The sequence below is a fragment of the Podarcis liolepis genome (genome assembly GCF_965112155.1).
Source record: "Podarcis liolepis genome assembly, chromosome: 13".
Lineage (NCBI taxonomy): Eukaryota > Metazoa > Chordata > Lepidosauria > Squamata > Lacertidae > Podarcis > Podarcis liolepis.
The window spans coordinates 28159581-28174065 of NC_139573.1; the positions used below are offsets into that span (position 1 = coordinate 28159581).

The 14485-nt window shown below is 45.6% G+C and overlaps 1 protein-coding gene across 2 annotated transcripts in view; it reads right to left on the reverse strand.

Moving 5' to 3' along the window:
* Positions 1–14485, reverse strand: part of SLC4A1 (solute carrier family 4 member 1 (Diego blood group)) — a 46659-nt gene that overhangs the window by 13531 nt on the left and 18643 nt on the right. For both annotated transcript variants that reach the window (XM_083471633.1, XM_083471632.1), the window contains 10 exons: positions 13537–13613; positions 12024–12201; positions 11303–11438; positions 10478–10616; positions 9111–9189; positions 7545–7732; positions 6607–6808; positions 5010–5234; positions 3160–3308; positions 1827–2021 (listed from right to left, as the gene is read on the reverse strand). In XM_083471633.1, the coding sequence (XP_083327759.1) occupies positions 1827–2021; positions 3160–3308; positions 5010–5234; positions 6607–6808; positions 7545–7732; positions 9111–9189; positions 10478–10616; positions 11303–11438; positions 12024–12201; positions 13537–13613 (1568 nt within the window). The remainder of the gene's footprint in view (positions 1–1826; positions 2022–3159; positions 3309–5009; positions 5235–6606; positions 6809–7544; positions 7733–9110; positions 9190–10477; positions 10617–11302; positions 11439–12023; positions 12202–13536; positions 13614–14485) is intronic.

The window sequence follows — 14485 nt, forward strand, 5'->3', positions numbered from 1 at the left end:
ACCACTCCCAAAGGCCATAGGCATGCTCAGTTCCAATTTTTTCCTCAAGAAACACTTTTGGCCACTAGGTGGCAGCTTCGTAAACATATCTTACATTCTTACATGCATATCGTGTGTCTTTAACAAAACATTGTAAGAAAGATGCTGTGTGTTCCTTGTAACATACGGTTTGGGCCTGAGCTTCCCTGTGCTCCTTTGGGAGGAAGTAGTTTTCTCAGTCACAGAGCTAAAACTCCAAGCTCTGGACCATACAATTTACAGTTTCCAGGATTTTTTGAGGGCAGTCTTGTGCTTTAACTGTATGGTGTGGTCTGCCTGAAGACAACATGAAAAGTCTGAAGACGGGTCATTTTTCATGCTCAGAACTCAAGACCAAGAGCCCAGCCACACTTCCATTTGCCCTGTGATTTCTGGTCACAGAGCTGAAATTGAGTGACATTAGGCATGGCCTTTTGGAATGGATGTCGGATGGCAAAGGGCCTTTTCAGGTGTAGGTAGTCTTGGCGGCAAGACCGTGATTTTGTGGCCTCAGGTGGCGGTTTCAGGCCTTGGGCAGTATCCTTTAGTCTACTAATGCCCCCTCCCCCTAAATGGGAGGGGGCATGAAGCAGTGACCCACACAGCCCATGTGGTGGTGATCCCAGGGTTCCCCGTTAAAGGGGTCGTTTTGAGGGGAGGCATTGGCCATATGCTGAGAGGTTGTCATTGCTCTCCCTTGCAACGACGGCGAAACAGGGGGCGGGCTCTCTGCTTGAACATATGTTCTCCAGAGCCAGCCCAATCCCCCCACATTCTGGATAACCCTGATGTCTCCCAGATCCCCGGCTGGGGACTGGGAAAGATAAATGCCCAATGCCTGAGCCAAAGTCTCCCTACATCTGAAACCTAATAAAGTTGTGGCAATTTTAATCCCATAGCGCATTTTCTTGAGTCATTATTCTGCTCGGGGGTTGCCTGGGGTTAGGGGGACTCCGCCTGTCCACATAATAATAATAATAATAGTAATAATGCCTCTTGGACAAATGATAATGTGGATGGGCCCCAAATCTCTCAGGATCCAGCATTCAAGCACAAAGGAAGCCAAGCCACACATGAGACAATGGAAAATAGGTACTATGTACAGCTCAGTGCTCAAACACGGCCATGATGGAGACCTGGGAGAAGAGGCAGTGGAAGAGGACTGGAAAAAGTTTAAGGACTATTTACAAAAACATTGTAAATTGTATGAGTGTTAAGAAGGATGCAGGACTGAAAACAACACGGCACCAGTAATTCAGTTGAAAGAAATATGAGAATAAGTGAGATTTGATAAAAAGATAAATTTTGGAACAACATTATGTCTAAACTAAGTATTTAAGTATTTGATAAAAATATTTAAAGTCGGAGACATAATATTTGAAAGTTACAAAATAGGAGTTGAAATAAGGTGATAAATTGCTGTTTATAATTTTATAACTGGGAACGCAGGAACGGGAGATGTGAGGAAGTCCAAAAGGTTAAGAAAATATGGTTGTTGGATATCTGATCTGGTTGTATGTTTTTTGTTTCTTGTTATATGTTACTTTTTTGTTCTTTTCTGTTTTTCTTTGTTTGTTGTATTTGGGTGATGGTTTTATATGTGTTTGGTGAATTGATTGTTTAAAATCCTTAACAAATATCTTATATATATAAAAAAAACCCACGGCCATGATGGACCACCTTTCAGCCCTGCCTCATGGGTCTTGAGGAACCCTGTGGCCATGAAGCAGCCTGTTCCTTGTGCCAGCAAAGCTGCTCCCTCACAAAAGCAAAGGAAGGGAGGGAGAATGAAATATAAGCCATGTTACCTTGTAGAGTTTGAAGAAAGTCTCGTAGATGAAGATGAGGGAGATGAGGAAGGAGAAGATCTCCTGGGTGTAGCGGGAGATGTAACGTACCAGGAAGCTGCCCTCAAAAGCCACCACCACCAATACCAATATTATAAGCCAGAGGCCGATCCAGACTCTTCCCGGATGGTACTCAATCCCTAAACTCTGACAAAACTGTGTAGAGAGAAACGGGTGGGGTGCAGAGAGGAAAGCAAAGGAGAAGCTAGTGAGATGTTGATGGTTCTTTCCCCCTCAGCTGAACTTGCTCTGGAATTAAACAGCTATCCAGAATCTGGAGTATTGGCCCTTCTTGTGATACACTACACGGGCCATGCTGAAATCTTGTAGCCCGTTCCTCCTGTGAAACCTGCATAGACATTTATAGCCAGGTCTGTGGCTTCTGGTCACAACAAGCAAGCAGAGTTTGGTACATGTGAGGTTCAACATCTTAAGAATCTGAGCTTTGATCTTTTAAAAGGAAGCAAGTTTCTGCCATTTATGGCAGGAATGTGAATGTTTTTAGACTCCCAGCTCCCATCCATCCCTGATCATTAGTCATGTTGGCTGAGGCTGATGGGAACTGGAGTCCAACAACATCTGGAGGGCAAGATGCTTCCCACCCCGTCTTAGGGTTATGGAAATAAACCTGCAAACGCTCAGGCAGAATGGTTTTACTGGATCAAAAGCTGCCTAATCTAGCATTCTGTCTCCATCTGTGATCAGCTAGAAGAAGAAGAAGAAGAGTTTGGATTTGATATCCCGCCTTTCACTCCCCTTCAGGAGTCTCAAAGCGGCTAACATTCTCCTTTCCCTTCCTCCCCCACAACAAACACTCTGTGAGGTGAGTGGGGCTGAGAGACTTCACAGAAGTGTGACTGGCCCAAGGTCACCCAGCAGCTGCATGTGGAGGAGCGGAGACACGAACCCGGTTTCCCAGATTACGTGACTACCGCTCTTAACCACTACACCACACTGGCTCTCCACACCTGGAAAGTGGTTAGGGTTCTATGCTGTTCTTGGTAATGAGAGATATACTGCCTGCAAACATGGAAGTTCCATTTCATGTAATAGCTAAAGACCATGAATAATAGAACTGTCCTCCATTTCAAATTTGCCTACCCTGTTTTAAAAGCAGTGTAAACTAACAGTCCTCACTACATCTTATGCTAACCATTGAATGGACGGGTAACATATGGTGATCTCCATTGATTAGCAGGGTGGATCTGGGGACTGCATAAGTTTAAAGAAGCTTTTCAGTGTGTTGAAACAAGTAATCATTCAACAGGGATGTTATTTATAGCAGGATACCTACCCCATAATAGGCTTCTTCAAAGACCAGAAGGGGGCCAGAAAAGCCAATCACAAGCAAAGGTTGAGCTCCAAGCAAGCAGAAGATGACACCCTGGACTGCCGTGGAGATCAGAAGCTCAGATACTCCCATCTCCTTCTTAGTCTTCTCACCTGGAAGCAACAGCAGATTATCGGCAAGAAAGAACAAACCTGGGGTGTTTCCTGCTTTAAGAAACTTCAGAGATCTAACTGGCACATCAGTAAGAGGGCTGAATTTTTTTGAACTGGAGATAGACAATGCTTCTTCTTAAGAGAAGTTTAACTTCTCAAGGCACATCCTTATTTCTTTTGTCTTGCTGTTGATAACAAAACAAAAGCCTGCTTGTCGAAGCTGAAAGTGACATGAATGGAGGCACACCATGAGCAAAAATCCCTTTAAGTCCTATTTAACAAATGCCATCTATCACCAGCCTTAATTACTGTAATGAGTTTGGGGTTGTGGGTGGCCTTGGTTTTCAGGGTCCCCTCCAGCCCTCTGATTTTATAGCTGTAAGACAGGATTCTGCAAAAGAAACAACAACCAGGGAGGGGCCGACTGCTAAAATGGTCAAACTATTTTCCTTGCTGAGTAAATAACCAGGTCTATTAAGTATCTGCTTTGTAATGTAAGCTAGAGATCTTTCCGGAAGGTGTGCCAGAGTTTATCTTTCTTATTCTTCCCCGAACCCCTTGGCTGGAGGAGATGTCACCAAGGTCTCTTAGTTTACCAGCATCCAGCCATTAAAAGAATAAAATAAATGTCAAAAAATAAATTTCACATAGTTGAAGATGAGTAGCAAAGGAGTGCCTGCAGTCCAAAGGTGATACAGATGTTTTTGTGCTTTAAATTGCTTTTATAACTATTTACTTTACATGTAAGCTATGTTGGAGCATTGATTATGGGAATAGTGGTATAAAACTGTTCTATAAGCAAATCAGTCAGCAAGCAAGACATGGAAGTAGCCTCTAATAGGGTTTTTCTGGCATAATTTTCTAGCTGTTGTTCATGTGGCCAAGTCCCAGTGGCGTCACAAGGGGGGTGGATGGCGCCCCCCCAGTACCATGTCTGGAGGGGTGACAAGAAGGCACTCCCCGCCACCCCTGGGTGCAGCAGCACGAGCAGCCATCACACCACCGCAGCCGCATGTGGAGGATCCTCCGTTTGTAGCTGCAGCAGCGAGCAGAGGATCCCACCACTGTCTGCAGGGCGTTCGAGCGGCACCGGCGGCAAACCGCTACGTACAACGCATGCGTGGTGTTGCATGCATGCGCTGTACATAGCGATGCCGCACATGTGCTGTACATAGCGGTTTGCTGTCGGCACCGCCTGAGCGCTGTACAGATGGCGGTGGGATCCCTCCCTCGCCGCTACAGCCAGAGGATCCCTCTGCCACTGCTGCAGCCACAAGCAGAGGATCCTACCACTGTCCGTATGGCGCTTAGGTGGTGCCAGCGGCAAGCCACTACGTACAGCACATGCCCGGTGTTTTATGCATGCGTTGTACGTAGTGGCGCAATGCGTGCGCAGCCGGTGGTTTGCCGCACCCTCGGTGTTGGTTAGCCTTTGTTCGCCCCTGCCATGCTCCACCTACATATGAGAAGGATGTGGAGAAAACAAACAAACCAGCATAGCCCAACCTGCTGGGAAACTTTATGTCATTCTACTTCCCGTCCTGTTTTGTCCAGCAGAAACTCAAGAGGGAAAGTGGTGCTGAGCTGCTGGGAACTCCAGTTTGATGCAATATTTTCCTCATTTTCATAACAGTACTTCCTCACTTATAATCAGTTTGTGATTACTTGTCCGGGTGCAGCGAGCAGCCCTGGCTCCCTTACCCAGAAGGCCTCCAAAGGTAATGGCAGGAGAAAGGGCAGCAAAGTAGATAAAGATGACGGCAGCCAGAGACTGAGCATTGAGAGCGTCCGTGATGTCACTGAGGTACTTGGGGTACCGGCGTTTTATGTCCCTCACCAGCCCTCCAAAAGGCCGGCCAGTCCTGCTCAAGGGGTCATCATCATCCTTTTCTGGGGTCTTGAAGGCTTGGCCCTGCAATTCTTGCTCTGTATGAGACATAAGAACACAGGGACTGACAAGGCTGAATGAATGAAGGGAAAAGAGGACTGATGTTTTACTGGAGGCCGCAATAGGGCTGTAAGCCTCGTTTTTTGCGAACATAGGTTTTGCGTTATGTGGAGCTCATGAGTTTCATCCCAAATCTTGTGGGAAGCGCTTAAGGCAGCGGTGAGGAACCCCACAACAGGTCTCCACATTTGGCCTGTGAAGAAGTTTGGCAAAGCTACACACACCTGCCCTACACCTGACATTATCTATGACATTAGGTGTGGGGCAGCTGCAGGGATGAAGAATTCTATTTGGTTCTTGTTTAAAGTTGAATCCATCAAATTCAGGTTCCAAAGCATTGTGAGAACCAAAGCATAGCCATCCTCTGAAATTCTCACTTACCTGAATTTTGCGATGCAGTTCTACAACCAAGCAATGTTTACAAAAATACATACATCAAGGGGAAGTATGCATAAAAATGAATATATTAGTAAAAATAGTGTTAAAAATGCACTCTATTAGAAGTTGTTTTAATGTGTACATTAGTCAAACCTGCATACAAAATGAGTTTATTAGACACTTCTGAAAATCAATAAAAATACATGTATAAAAATATGTATGTTTAAAAATTCTGCAAATGTAATTAAGCCATGTGGGAGCAAAGGCACCAAACTGTTTGGGTGATAATATATAACATCTGAGAAGTACCATAGTTCAGGGAGAGCGCATCTGCTTACCATGCAGAAGAGTCTAGGCTCAATCTTCAGCATCTCCAGGTAACGCTAGGAGACCTGTCTGAAATACTGGAGGGCCACTTCCACTTAGGGCTCTTCCAGACCCCCTTTTGTGTCGCATTCTAGGCTTTTAATGTTTGGTGCTTTATTATGCTTTTATATATGTTGGAAGCTGCCAAGAGTGAATGGGGTAACCCAGTCAGATGGGCAGGGTAAAATTATTATTATTACTATTATTATTATTATTATTTGCAGGTCTGCACTTTGAATCTCCGTGTCCAAGTGCTTTGTTTTGCCCCGGTGCTTTCCCTATGAAAACCCTCTCTTCACTGCCGACAATAATTCCAATGAAAACCTGAGTTGCTGTTTGTTCCAATTCCACGTCAAAGAGCAGGTTTTCCTGGGAAAAGCAGTGGAGGCGGGGGAGTGCCTGGACATGGACCAGGAAAGCACAAACCTGTGCTTAGAAAGTGCGGGGCAAAACGTAAGTATGGATGGGCCCTTAGTGGAAGCAATATTGAGCTAGATGACAGAATCATCTGATTCAGCCTAAGGCAGCTTCCTAGGTTCCCTAGGTATGCTTGGTAGCGATCAGGCAAAGTTCCCTGCAGATCACCCCACAGTGATTCATACATACCAAGCTGTTTGGTGAGCTCCGTCCTCTCCTCCGGCCGGTACCTTTTTCGCAGGAGCTCCTTCTGCACTGGGAACAACGACTTAACGAGCGTTTCACTTTGGATATGAGAGGGCGGGACGACGATGCAACAGTCCAGGTATGCATCCAGACTCTTCAACAAGTCTTGCCTACTTCCTGCCATGTAGGAGTCAAGGCGGAACACCTAGTAAGGGAAGAAGGAAAAACATGGAGACTCAGGGAGGCAAATGTTGTGCTTGGGAGGGTTTAAAAGGGGCAGTTCGTGGGGTGAATTTCCGCAGGATCTTCCTGTGTCCTGAATGATGGCATGGCTTGTGGCACATGGCCAGGTCCACATTGTTTAATTCAACATGCTACTTTTAACACTTTTAGCTCCTGTTTTTCCAGAAGAGTTAAGTTAAGCTTGCAACACGAGTATGAGGTCCAACCTTTCCAGAGTGCTTCTGTCTACCATACTCAGGTGATTGAGCAGATGCAGGGAAATTCTAGATCTTAAAACAGGGATGGGAAAAGCCGGTGGCCCTGCAGAATAATGTTGCTGGACTCCCAGCCTCAGCTAGCATGGCAAAATGGTCAGAGGTGATGGGAAACAACACCTGGAAATCAACAAGTTCCCCGTGCCTAACCTATACAATCCTTCCTTCCTTGAAAGGAAATTCCAACTACAGTGGTGCCTCAGGTTAAGAACTTAATTTGTTCTGGAGGTCTGTTCTTAACCTGAGGTACCACTTTAGCTAATGGGGCCTCCCGTTGCTGCCACCGCGCCGCCACCACGTGATTTCTGTTCTCATCCTGAGGTAAAGTTCTTAACCTGAGGTACTATTTCTGTGTTAGCGGAGTCTGTAACCTGAAGCATCTGTAACCCGAGGTACCACTGTACTTTTTTGGGCAAGTTGAAGCTATGGAGGGTTCAAACTTACCCTTTCGGACATCATTGTTGAGATGGCTCTCCCAATTTCATGGTAGTAGTTGGCGTGAGGGGAATCTGGGCCCAGAACCACAAAAAGGAATCGGACAGGCACAGGAACCTCCAGAACATAGTCCAGTTCTACAGCATCCTTCAAGCGCACAAAGGCTAGAGTGGGATGGTCCACGATGCTGGCACGGCCTGAAAGGAGGATGGATGGGTATGGGGCATCATTTAGGGGGCTTAGCACAGAAACAGAAAGAAAAAGAAACACAAACCATGTGCAGGAAAGGAAGGGATCCAGGCAGAGGCAAAGGGAGGTGGAGTGGAAGAGAATAGGGACACGGGAAGAAAACGAGAGACAGCAAAGTGAGCAAAGTTTGCAAATGAGTTTGGCTAAGCCAGATAGAGAAGCGAAGCAGCATTTTTGCCAGGGAGAAACATGGCTCCCCCTGACAAAACGCACAAGGCAAGCAAGAACCAGAACATACTTCCTTCCTCCCAAACTTGCTAGATTAGCATACATCTTGTAGAAGGAAGAAGTTATATTATATCCCATGTTGGCTTGAATCAGGACTGGCTCTACCATTATGTAGGGTGGAGGGGCAAATTTGTGGCAATTTTAAACTCCAGCAAGTTGTCTGTTGTTGTTGTTGTTGTTGTTGTTGTTGTTGTTGTTGTTGTTGTTGTTGTTGTTGTTGTTTTAAAAATTAATATATTTGTAGCAACCATAGGGAGCATCTTTTTTGGATTTTCCATCTCAAACACCAAAACGTCTAAGGCTACGCTGGACGGACATTTTGAATCTGGTTAATTTTTTGTGATTTTAAATTTGGTTAATTATTTTTTTTAAAAAAAAAAAGGAAGAGAAAAGAAAGGAAGAAGGAAGGTGGAGCTGGGAGCACAGAAATGCTTTCGCTAGTCTTTTGTGGTTAATAGGGTAGCTCTAACACAGACTACTGAGGCCCTGGGTCCCATTCAATGTTCCTTCTTTTTTCTTCCAATATCTGGAGACCTCTGAGAAAGGAGCCCTCCAGACATCCTGTTTATTAGGTATTCTTTATTATTTGTATTCATGAAGGTATCGGGGCAGACTACAATCCATACTGCCCAACTTTTTCAGGTCAAAAACCAGGACATGCATCTTTCAAGATGTGCTCCTGGGTGAGTTACATGACCCGCATCATGATCTTGCCCCCCCCCAGTGCTTTTTGGGGGTGCAATCTCAGGTGATGCCCCCAAATGTGCAATGCTGGTGGTTGCACAAGATTGCAGCCCCCCCCCAAAGCACTTTTGGGGAGTGAGAGCACAGAGCGAGAGCATGGCACCCAAAATGGCCGCCACAATCTCTCGCCTGGCCTCCCCTCATTGCTCTAAGACACTCATTGGCCCCTCCACAACCCCATAGGTGGTGTCTGATTGGCTCACCTCACTGCCACTCTCACCCTGCCAAAGCTCTACCCTTCCTTGTATATGTGTTGCTGCTTCTAGCTCTCGGGCACCATTTGAAGGTCCTAGGGTTATGAGGGTCCCACTATCCAGTCCTAACAGTGCCATTGCACAAGTTAAGAGTACTTACCGGCCAGGACCAGTGTCGCTTCTGCATCAGGTGGGATCTTATCTGCCAGTGGCTTCTTAATACCACCGCTGGAGCCTTCCTGCAACAAGAGAAGCAAGCAGTTAACCCCCAAGTCATGAGGCAGGTTGACATGGCCCAAGTTCATCTCACAGTATGTGCTCTGTTGCTGCCCTCAGAATGGGGAATTCTCAGAATACAATGTTTTCATTTTTATGAATGAATTAGAATTTTCAGTCATTTATGTCAGTCAATCATTTAGTTGTGAATGTCAACTCCAAATCTAACATGTAAATATGAAGATCTGCTGTGTTTGGTGGGGGTCTTGGGTTATTGTTGTTTTTAAATGTTGTACTAGTTTTTCTTTAAAATAAATAAATAAATGCAAATATTGACCATTGGAACAGAAATCTGCCTTCAGAATGCATATATATTTGCACTCACCCTTCCCTGAAAGCATGGCAACTTTTCCTTTTTGGGACTTACGAATATATAATTTGAAAAAGGCTATGGAACTTCATTTTCAATATATGATTACAGCAGCGAGACATTTATATGCACAAAGATGGAAAGACTCATAATTACCTACAATGGAGGAACTGTTGTCAAAATTACTGGATTTAGCTGAGATGGCAAAGAGAAAGGTCATTACCAACAATTACTAAAGACTGGAAACTTCTTATAGCCTTTTTGTGTGGAAAAGAAAATGCACTCATGACATTTGGGTTTGAAGAGGGAAGATAATGTTGGTTTATAAAAAGTAGATTTGTTGGGTGTTATCTTGAAGTGGATGTGTTGAATATTTTTTATATAAAGCTGACAGATATATATTCTTTCTTTTCCTTTTCCTCTTTTCTTTCTCTGTCTTTCTATCTCTTTCTCTCTTTCCCTTTCTGGTCTGTCTTTTTATTTAGATTAGCTTTTTAGCTTTGATAAAAAAGACATTTGATATCAATTTCTGTATTCCTATTTCCAAATTTTAATATTTATTTTTTTAAATGACAACTTTTGCAGATTCAGGCTGCAACTCTAAATATACTTAGCAGGGAGAAAATCCAATTGAACTCAGTGAGGCTTACTTCTGAGTAAAGGTGCTCTTATTAATCTGCATGCCTTCTTCGGAGAACAGAGCATCAGTATCTTATGGTGCCAAACAGGCATACAAAATGAAAGGCTTTTGATTTACAAATGAACAGTGGGTTGTAAGTGCCCTTCTATACCTGAAGAGGGCTCCAAGGACTGATCACAAATTGGTCCCAGCCTTAACATAGTGTGACTCCATTCTGGTTCAAGTCCCAGAGTTCCTGGAGTTGAGTTCACAAGATTGGTCTTCTCTATCTCCTAAACCCACTGACTGAAAGTTCTCTTACCTGCTCTGAGTCAGCAGGGAAGGTCTTCATCTCAATCTGGTGATGTTCTTGCAGAAGTGGCTGTCCTGAGTCCTGGCCATCAGTTCTGTCCAGCCGCCCAGGCAGAAGAGTCCCCACTGAAGCAGACTCATCAGGGTGACTGGACAAAGGGGGAAATAAATGAGGGGAAGGGAAGGAACCAAGAAAGAAGGGGCAGGGAGGGAAGGAGAAACGTTTAATGTCTAGGACCTCGGACAAGCAGGCATCCAGTAAATAATTAAAATTAATAAATACTTTATGACTGGTTTCATTCACAGGCAACTGATACATGTGAAACTGTCAGAGGTTGGGAGCCAATATTCAGTAGGCTCAACACCCCACACAAGATGGGGCAGATGAGGCCCAGTCCTAGCTGGGAAAGGTATTGTCTCTATAGTGTTGAGCTTCCAAACCCTCATAAATGGTTGTGAGGATATTTCCCTGCCCCTGATTCAAGCTCAGGAGGAAGTCTGGGCAGTGGCAGAGCTTCATGCTCTGGCACCGGGGGGCAGAGAGCAGGTGGCGGTGTGGCTCACCTGTGGGGGCGTGGTGCCCAGCATGGCGGGGGGCAGCCACGATGGCACCCTGCCGTGATCACGCTGCTGGGGGCGGTGCGCTCCCCCTGCACTCCTCTTCCTCTGCCAGTGCGTCTGGGGTTATCCGCAACACACTGCACTCTAGAGACTCTCTAAGTGGCACAAACACCACATATGACATGGGCACCGTCCTGCACTCTGGCTGAATTTGGAGCCAGCAGGGAGGGAATGGGATCACGTCTTGACTTTGTGCTGTGCTTTGGAAGTGTACCTGTGCTGAAGTAGGAGAGTCCTTAAGACTAACTCTCGGTCATCCGGCTTGATCTTCCCTTCATGGATCATTTCATCAAGCATCTGATTGGCAATCCCAGCTAGGCTCTTCTCTTGCAGGTCTAGAAGAACAGTTCCTAGAAGAGTAGAAAGAAGGAACACACTGGCTGAAACCTGACAATTCAGAAGATATGCCTGCTAAAATTTCAAAGGTACAAAGGAAGAGGATTTGGGAATCTTTCCAGATGACTATTCAGTTCCCCCAACAAATTGTTGTCACTCTTATTTCGGAAAGTCCAGATTTTTCAGCAAGGTTATGCTCATGCTGTTGAATGGGTTGAAACATATTTTTCCCCCTAAGCTACCTTAAAAATATATGTATTAATATCAAACTTTACTGAAAGAGATAACCCTTGTTTTGTGGGGCCCTGGACAGGGTCTTCAAAATTATCCTAGGGACATCTATTCTAGGGGCAAAACAACATGGTCATTTGGAATTTTTATATCTTCCCCTTTGCAAGGACAAATAACGTAGAATCAGGATTTAGGCGAGAGGGAATTGGAAGTGGTGGGCATGTTTGCCTATGTGTTGTAGGCAAGCAGAGCTGCTCCTAAAAATGATTGCCTGTGCTCAACCTGGGGGCCAATTCATACATAAATGCTGCATTTCCTGAAAGCCACAGAGCGACAACAGGCACAAACCTCACAGCAATTTCCCTCACCTTTGCTGAAAGCCCTGCGCACCTCCAGAAGGCTCTGGAAATTCAAATAGGAGAGGTGTGGTCTTCCCCAGTGCCCCATCTCCTCAAAATCCTCTTCCAGGTTGATCCAGTGAGAAGCCTCCATCCAGCGAAGCTCGTTGTTCCTGTCCATGACCAGTTCATGAAGTTCTACAAATGCCTGGGGAGTATAGCAAAGGGCCCTGCGATTATGGTGGCCACCTTTCCCCTTCCCCTTTCAGAGCTCTTTAGGCAGATCTACACTCATGGTTTATAAGTTATGGTTTTTATAACATAGATGGACATATTATGTTTTTCGCTTGTAACGTGAATGATACGTTATTAAAACGTGACAACAGAGGGCGCTGCCGAGCAACCAGCAGTAGGGAAACTGCTTTTTGACAACACACACACAAAAAGATAAGGAACGTTTTTAACTTACGGTACTAGTATGTCCTGTGACATTTTAGAACGATATATCTAATATCGTTCTAATAACGTTTAAAAAGTCAGTGTAGATCCAGCCCAGGTCTCTTTAGCAGTAGCAAAAAAGGCAGAAACTCAACAAATCGGGGCCCTCCTTAAAGAGGGCACGTATTGTGGTGAGACCTGGACAACCGACACCCTGTGTTGCGGGTGGGTATAATTGGTTAGCCACAACACCCGATTGGTAGGTCCCTTCAAGCTGGGTACAATCTGGCCAATGGGCCGCAGTCCAAACGGTTCAAGGGACCTATTTATGCCCATGCATGTGACCCTGAGCTTCCTCTTTCGGTGCGTGCATTCGGAACACCCGCCCACCTCTCCCTACTTTTAGGGCTTGCTGCGCTTGACCTTGCTATGCCGTCGTGTATCATCTGTTGTTGGGACAGGGGCATGGCAGGAATTTTCCCCACTTGGCTGATTGGCTGTTGCCATTTGGGTTTCGCCTGCTGCGTAGCAAGTCGTCACAACTTGTAAGGTTGCAGATAGGCTCTGGTTCAGGTGACAGGGATGGGAGAACACTCTCACCATCCCTATGTGAAGGGTATTCTGTTAAAGGAATCCGGGGACTCGATGGTTTGGTCAACCCCTGAGAGGGGTTTGTGCCCGTGCCTGAGTCCAGGGGGACATTTGCGTGGAGGAGTTGGCCGTTCCCGGCTTTTCTCTTATCCAGGTGTTCACCCTTGGCTGACCTATGCTGGATCCCTGGGTCAGTGCTACCTGCATGGCAGGGAGCTAGTCGAACCAGAGCCTATGCAACCAGTCACTTTCTGTAATCAATAAAGTTGTGGCCTAAATTCTGCCAAAAACCAAACCAAAATTTGAGTCAAGTGTGAATTTATTTTAGGGGGGAGGTTTCTGGGTCTGAACACGCAAGTACAGAGATAGCTTAGTGGGAGGCCGATAGTTTCACCTGTTGAATTTCTCCCTGCAATGAGCACATTAAAGACACAAGGAGCACTGCCAGAAAGAAAAGCTTCCTTGTTAGTGAGACAAAGTAAAATTCAACGCTCTCCAGTCCCTAGGAACTTACCTCATGTGTGTTTCTGCGATAGGAGGGTGGTGGGGCAGCCTCCCCACTTCCTAATGCTTCCTCAGGTGAGGAGCCACCTGCCAACAGAAAAATATGTGTATTTATTACTTTTGAATCCCACCCCTTCCCCAAATTCCTCCAAGAAGCTCCATGCAGCATGCATGAAATTTCCCAACTATATGCCCCCAACAACCACATGAAATAAAGTTAAGCTGGCAGATATGGCCTTGTCAAAGGACATCCAGTAAGCTTCATTTTCTAGAATGTCCAGGTCCTTGTCCAGGTCCACAGCAATGTATCTATTGTCCCACAGGGTCTCAATAGTTAATCAAGTCTCACTGCGCTTTGTTCCCTTTCTTGTGTGGCCCAGGTGAACTTCAGGTATGTGACAGAAGCGGGTTTTTTGGTGTATATTCCCTCAACTGGAATCAACTTTGTCCTTAGAATTAGGGTGGCATACTGGCTAAATTGTTAAGACTACAACTGGAGACGCCTAGGTTCAAATCTTCACTCAGCCATGTAGTTCCCTGGGTAACTCTGAGGTGGTCATTCTTCTCCCTCAGCTTAACCATCCAGAGCTCCCTGGAGGCCTAATAATAATAATAATAATTTATTATTTATACCCCACCCATCTAGCTGGGCTTCCCCAGCCACTCTGGGCGGCTTCCAACAAAATATTAAAATACAGTAATGCATCAAACATTAAAAGCTTCCCCAAACAGGGCTGCCTTCAGATGTCTTCTAAAAGTCTGGTAGTTGTTGTTCTCTTTGACATCTGGTGGGAGGGCTTTCCACAGGGCGGGCGCCACTACTGAGAAGGCCCTCTGCCTGGTTGCCTGTAACTTGGCTTCTCGCAGTGAGGGAACCACCAGAAGGCCCTCGGAGCTGGACCTCAGTGTCTAGGTAGAACAATGGGGGTGGAGACGCTCCTTCAGAGTGGAATAAAATG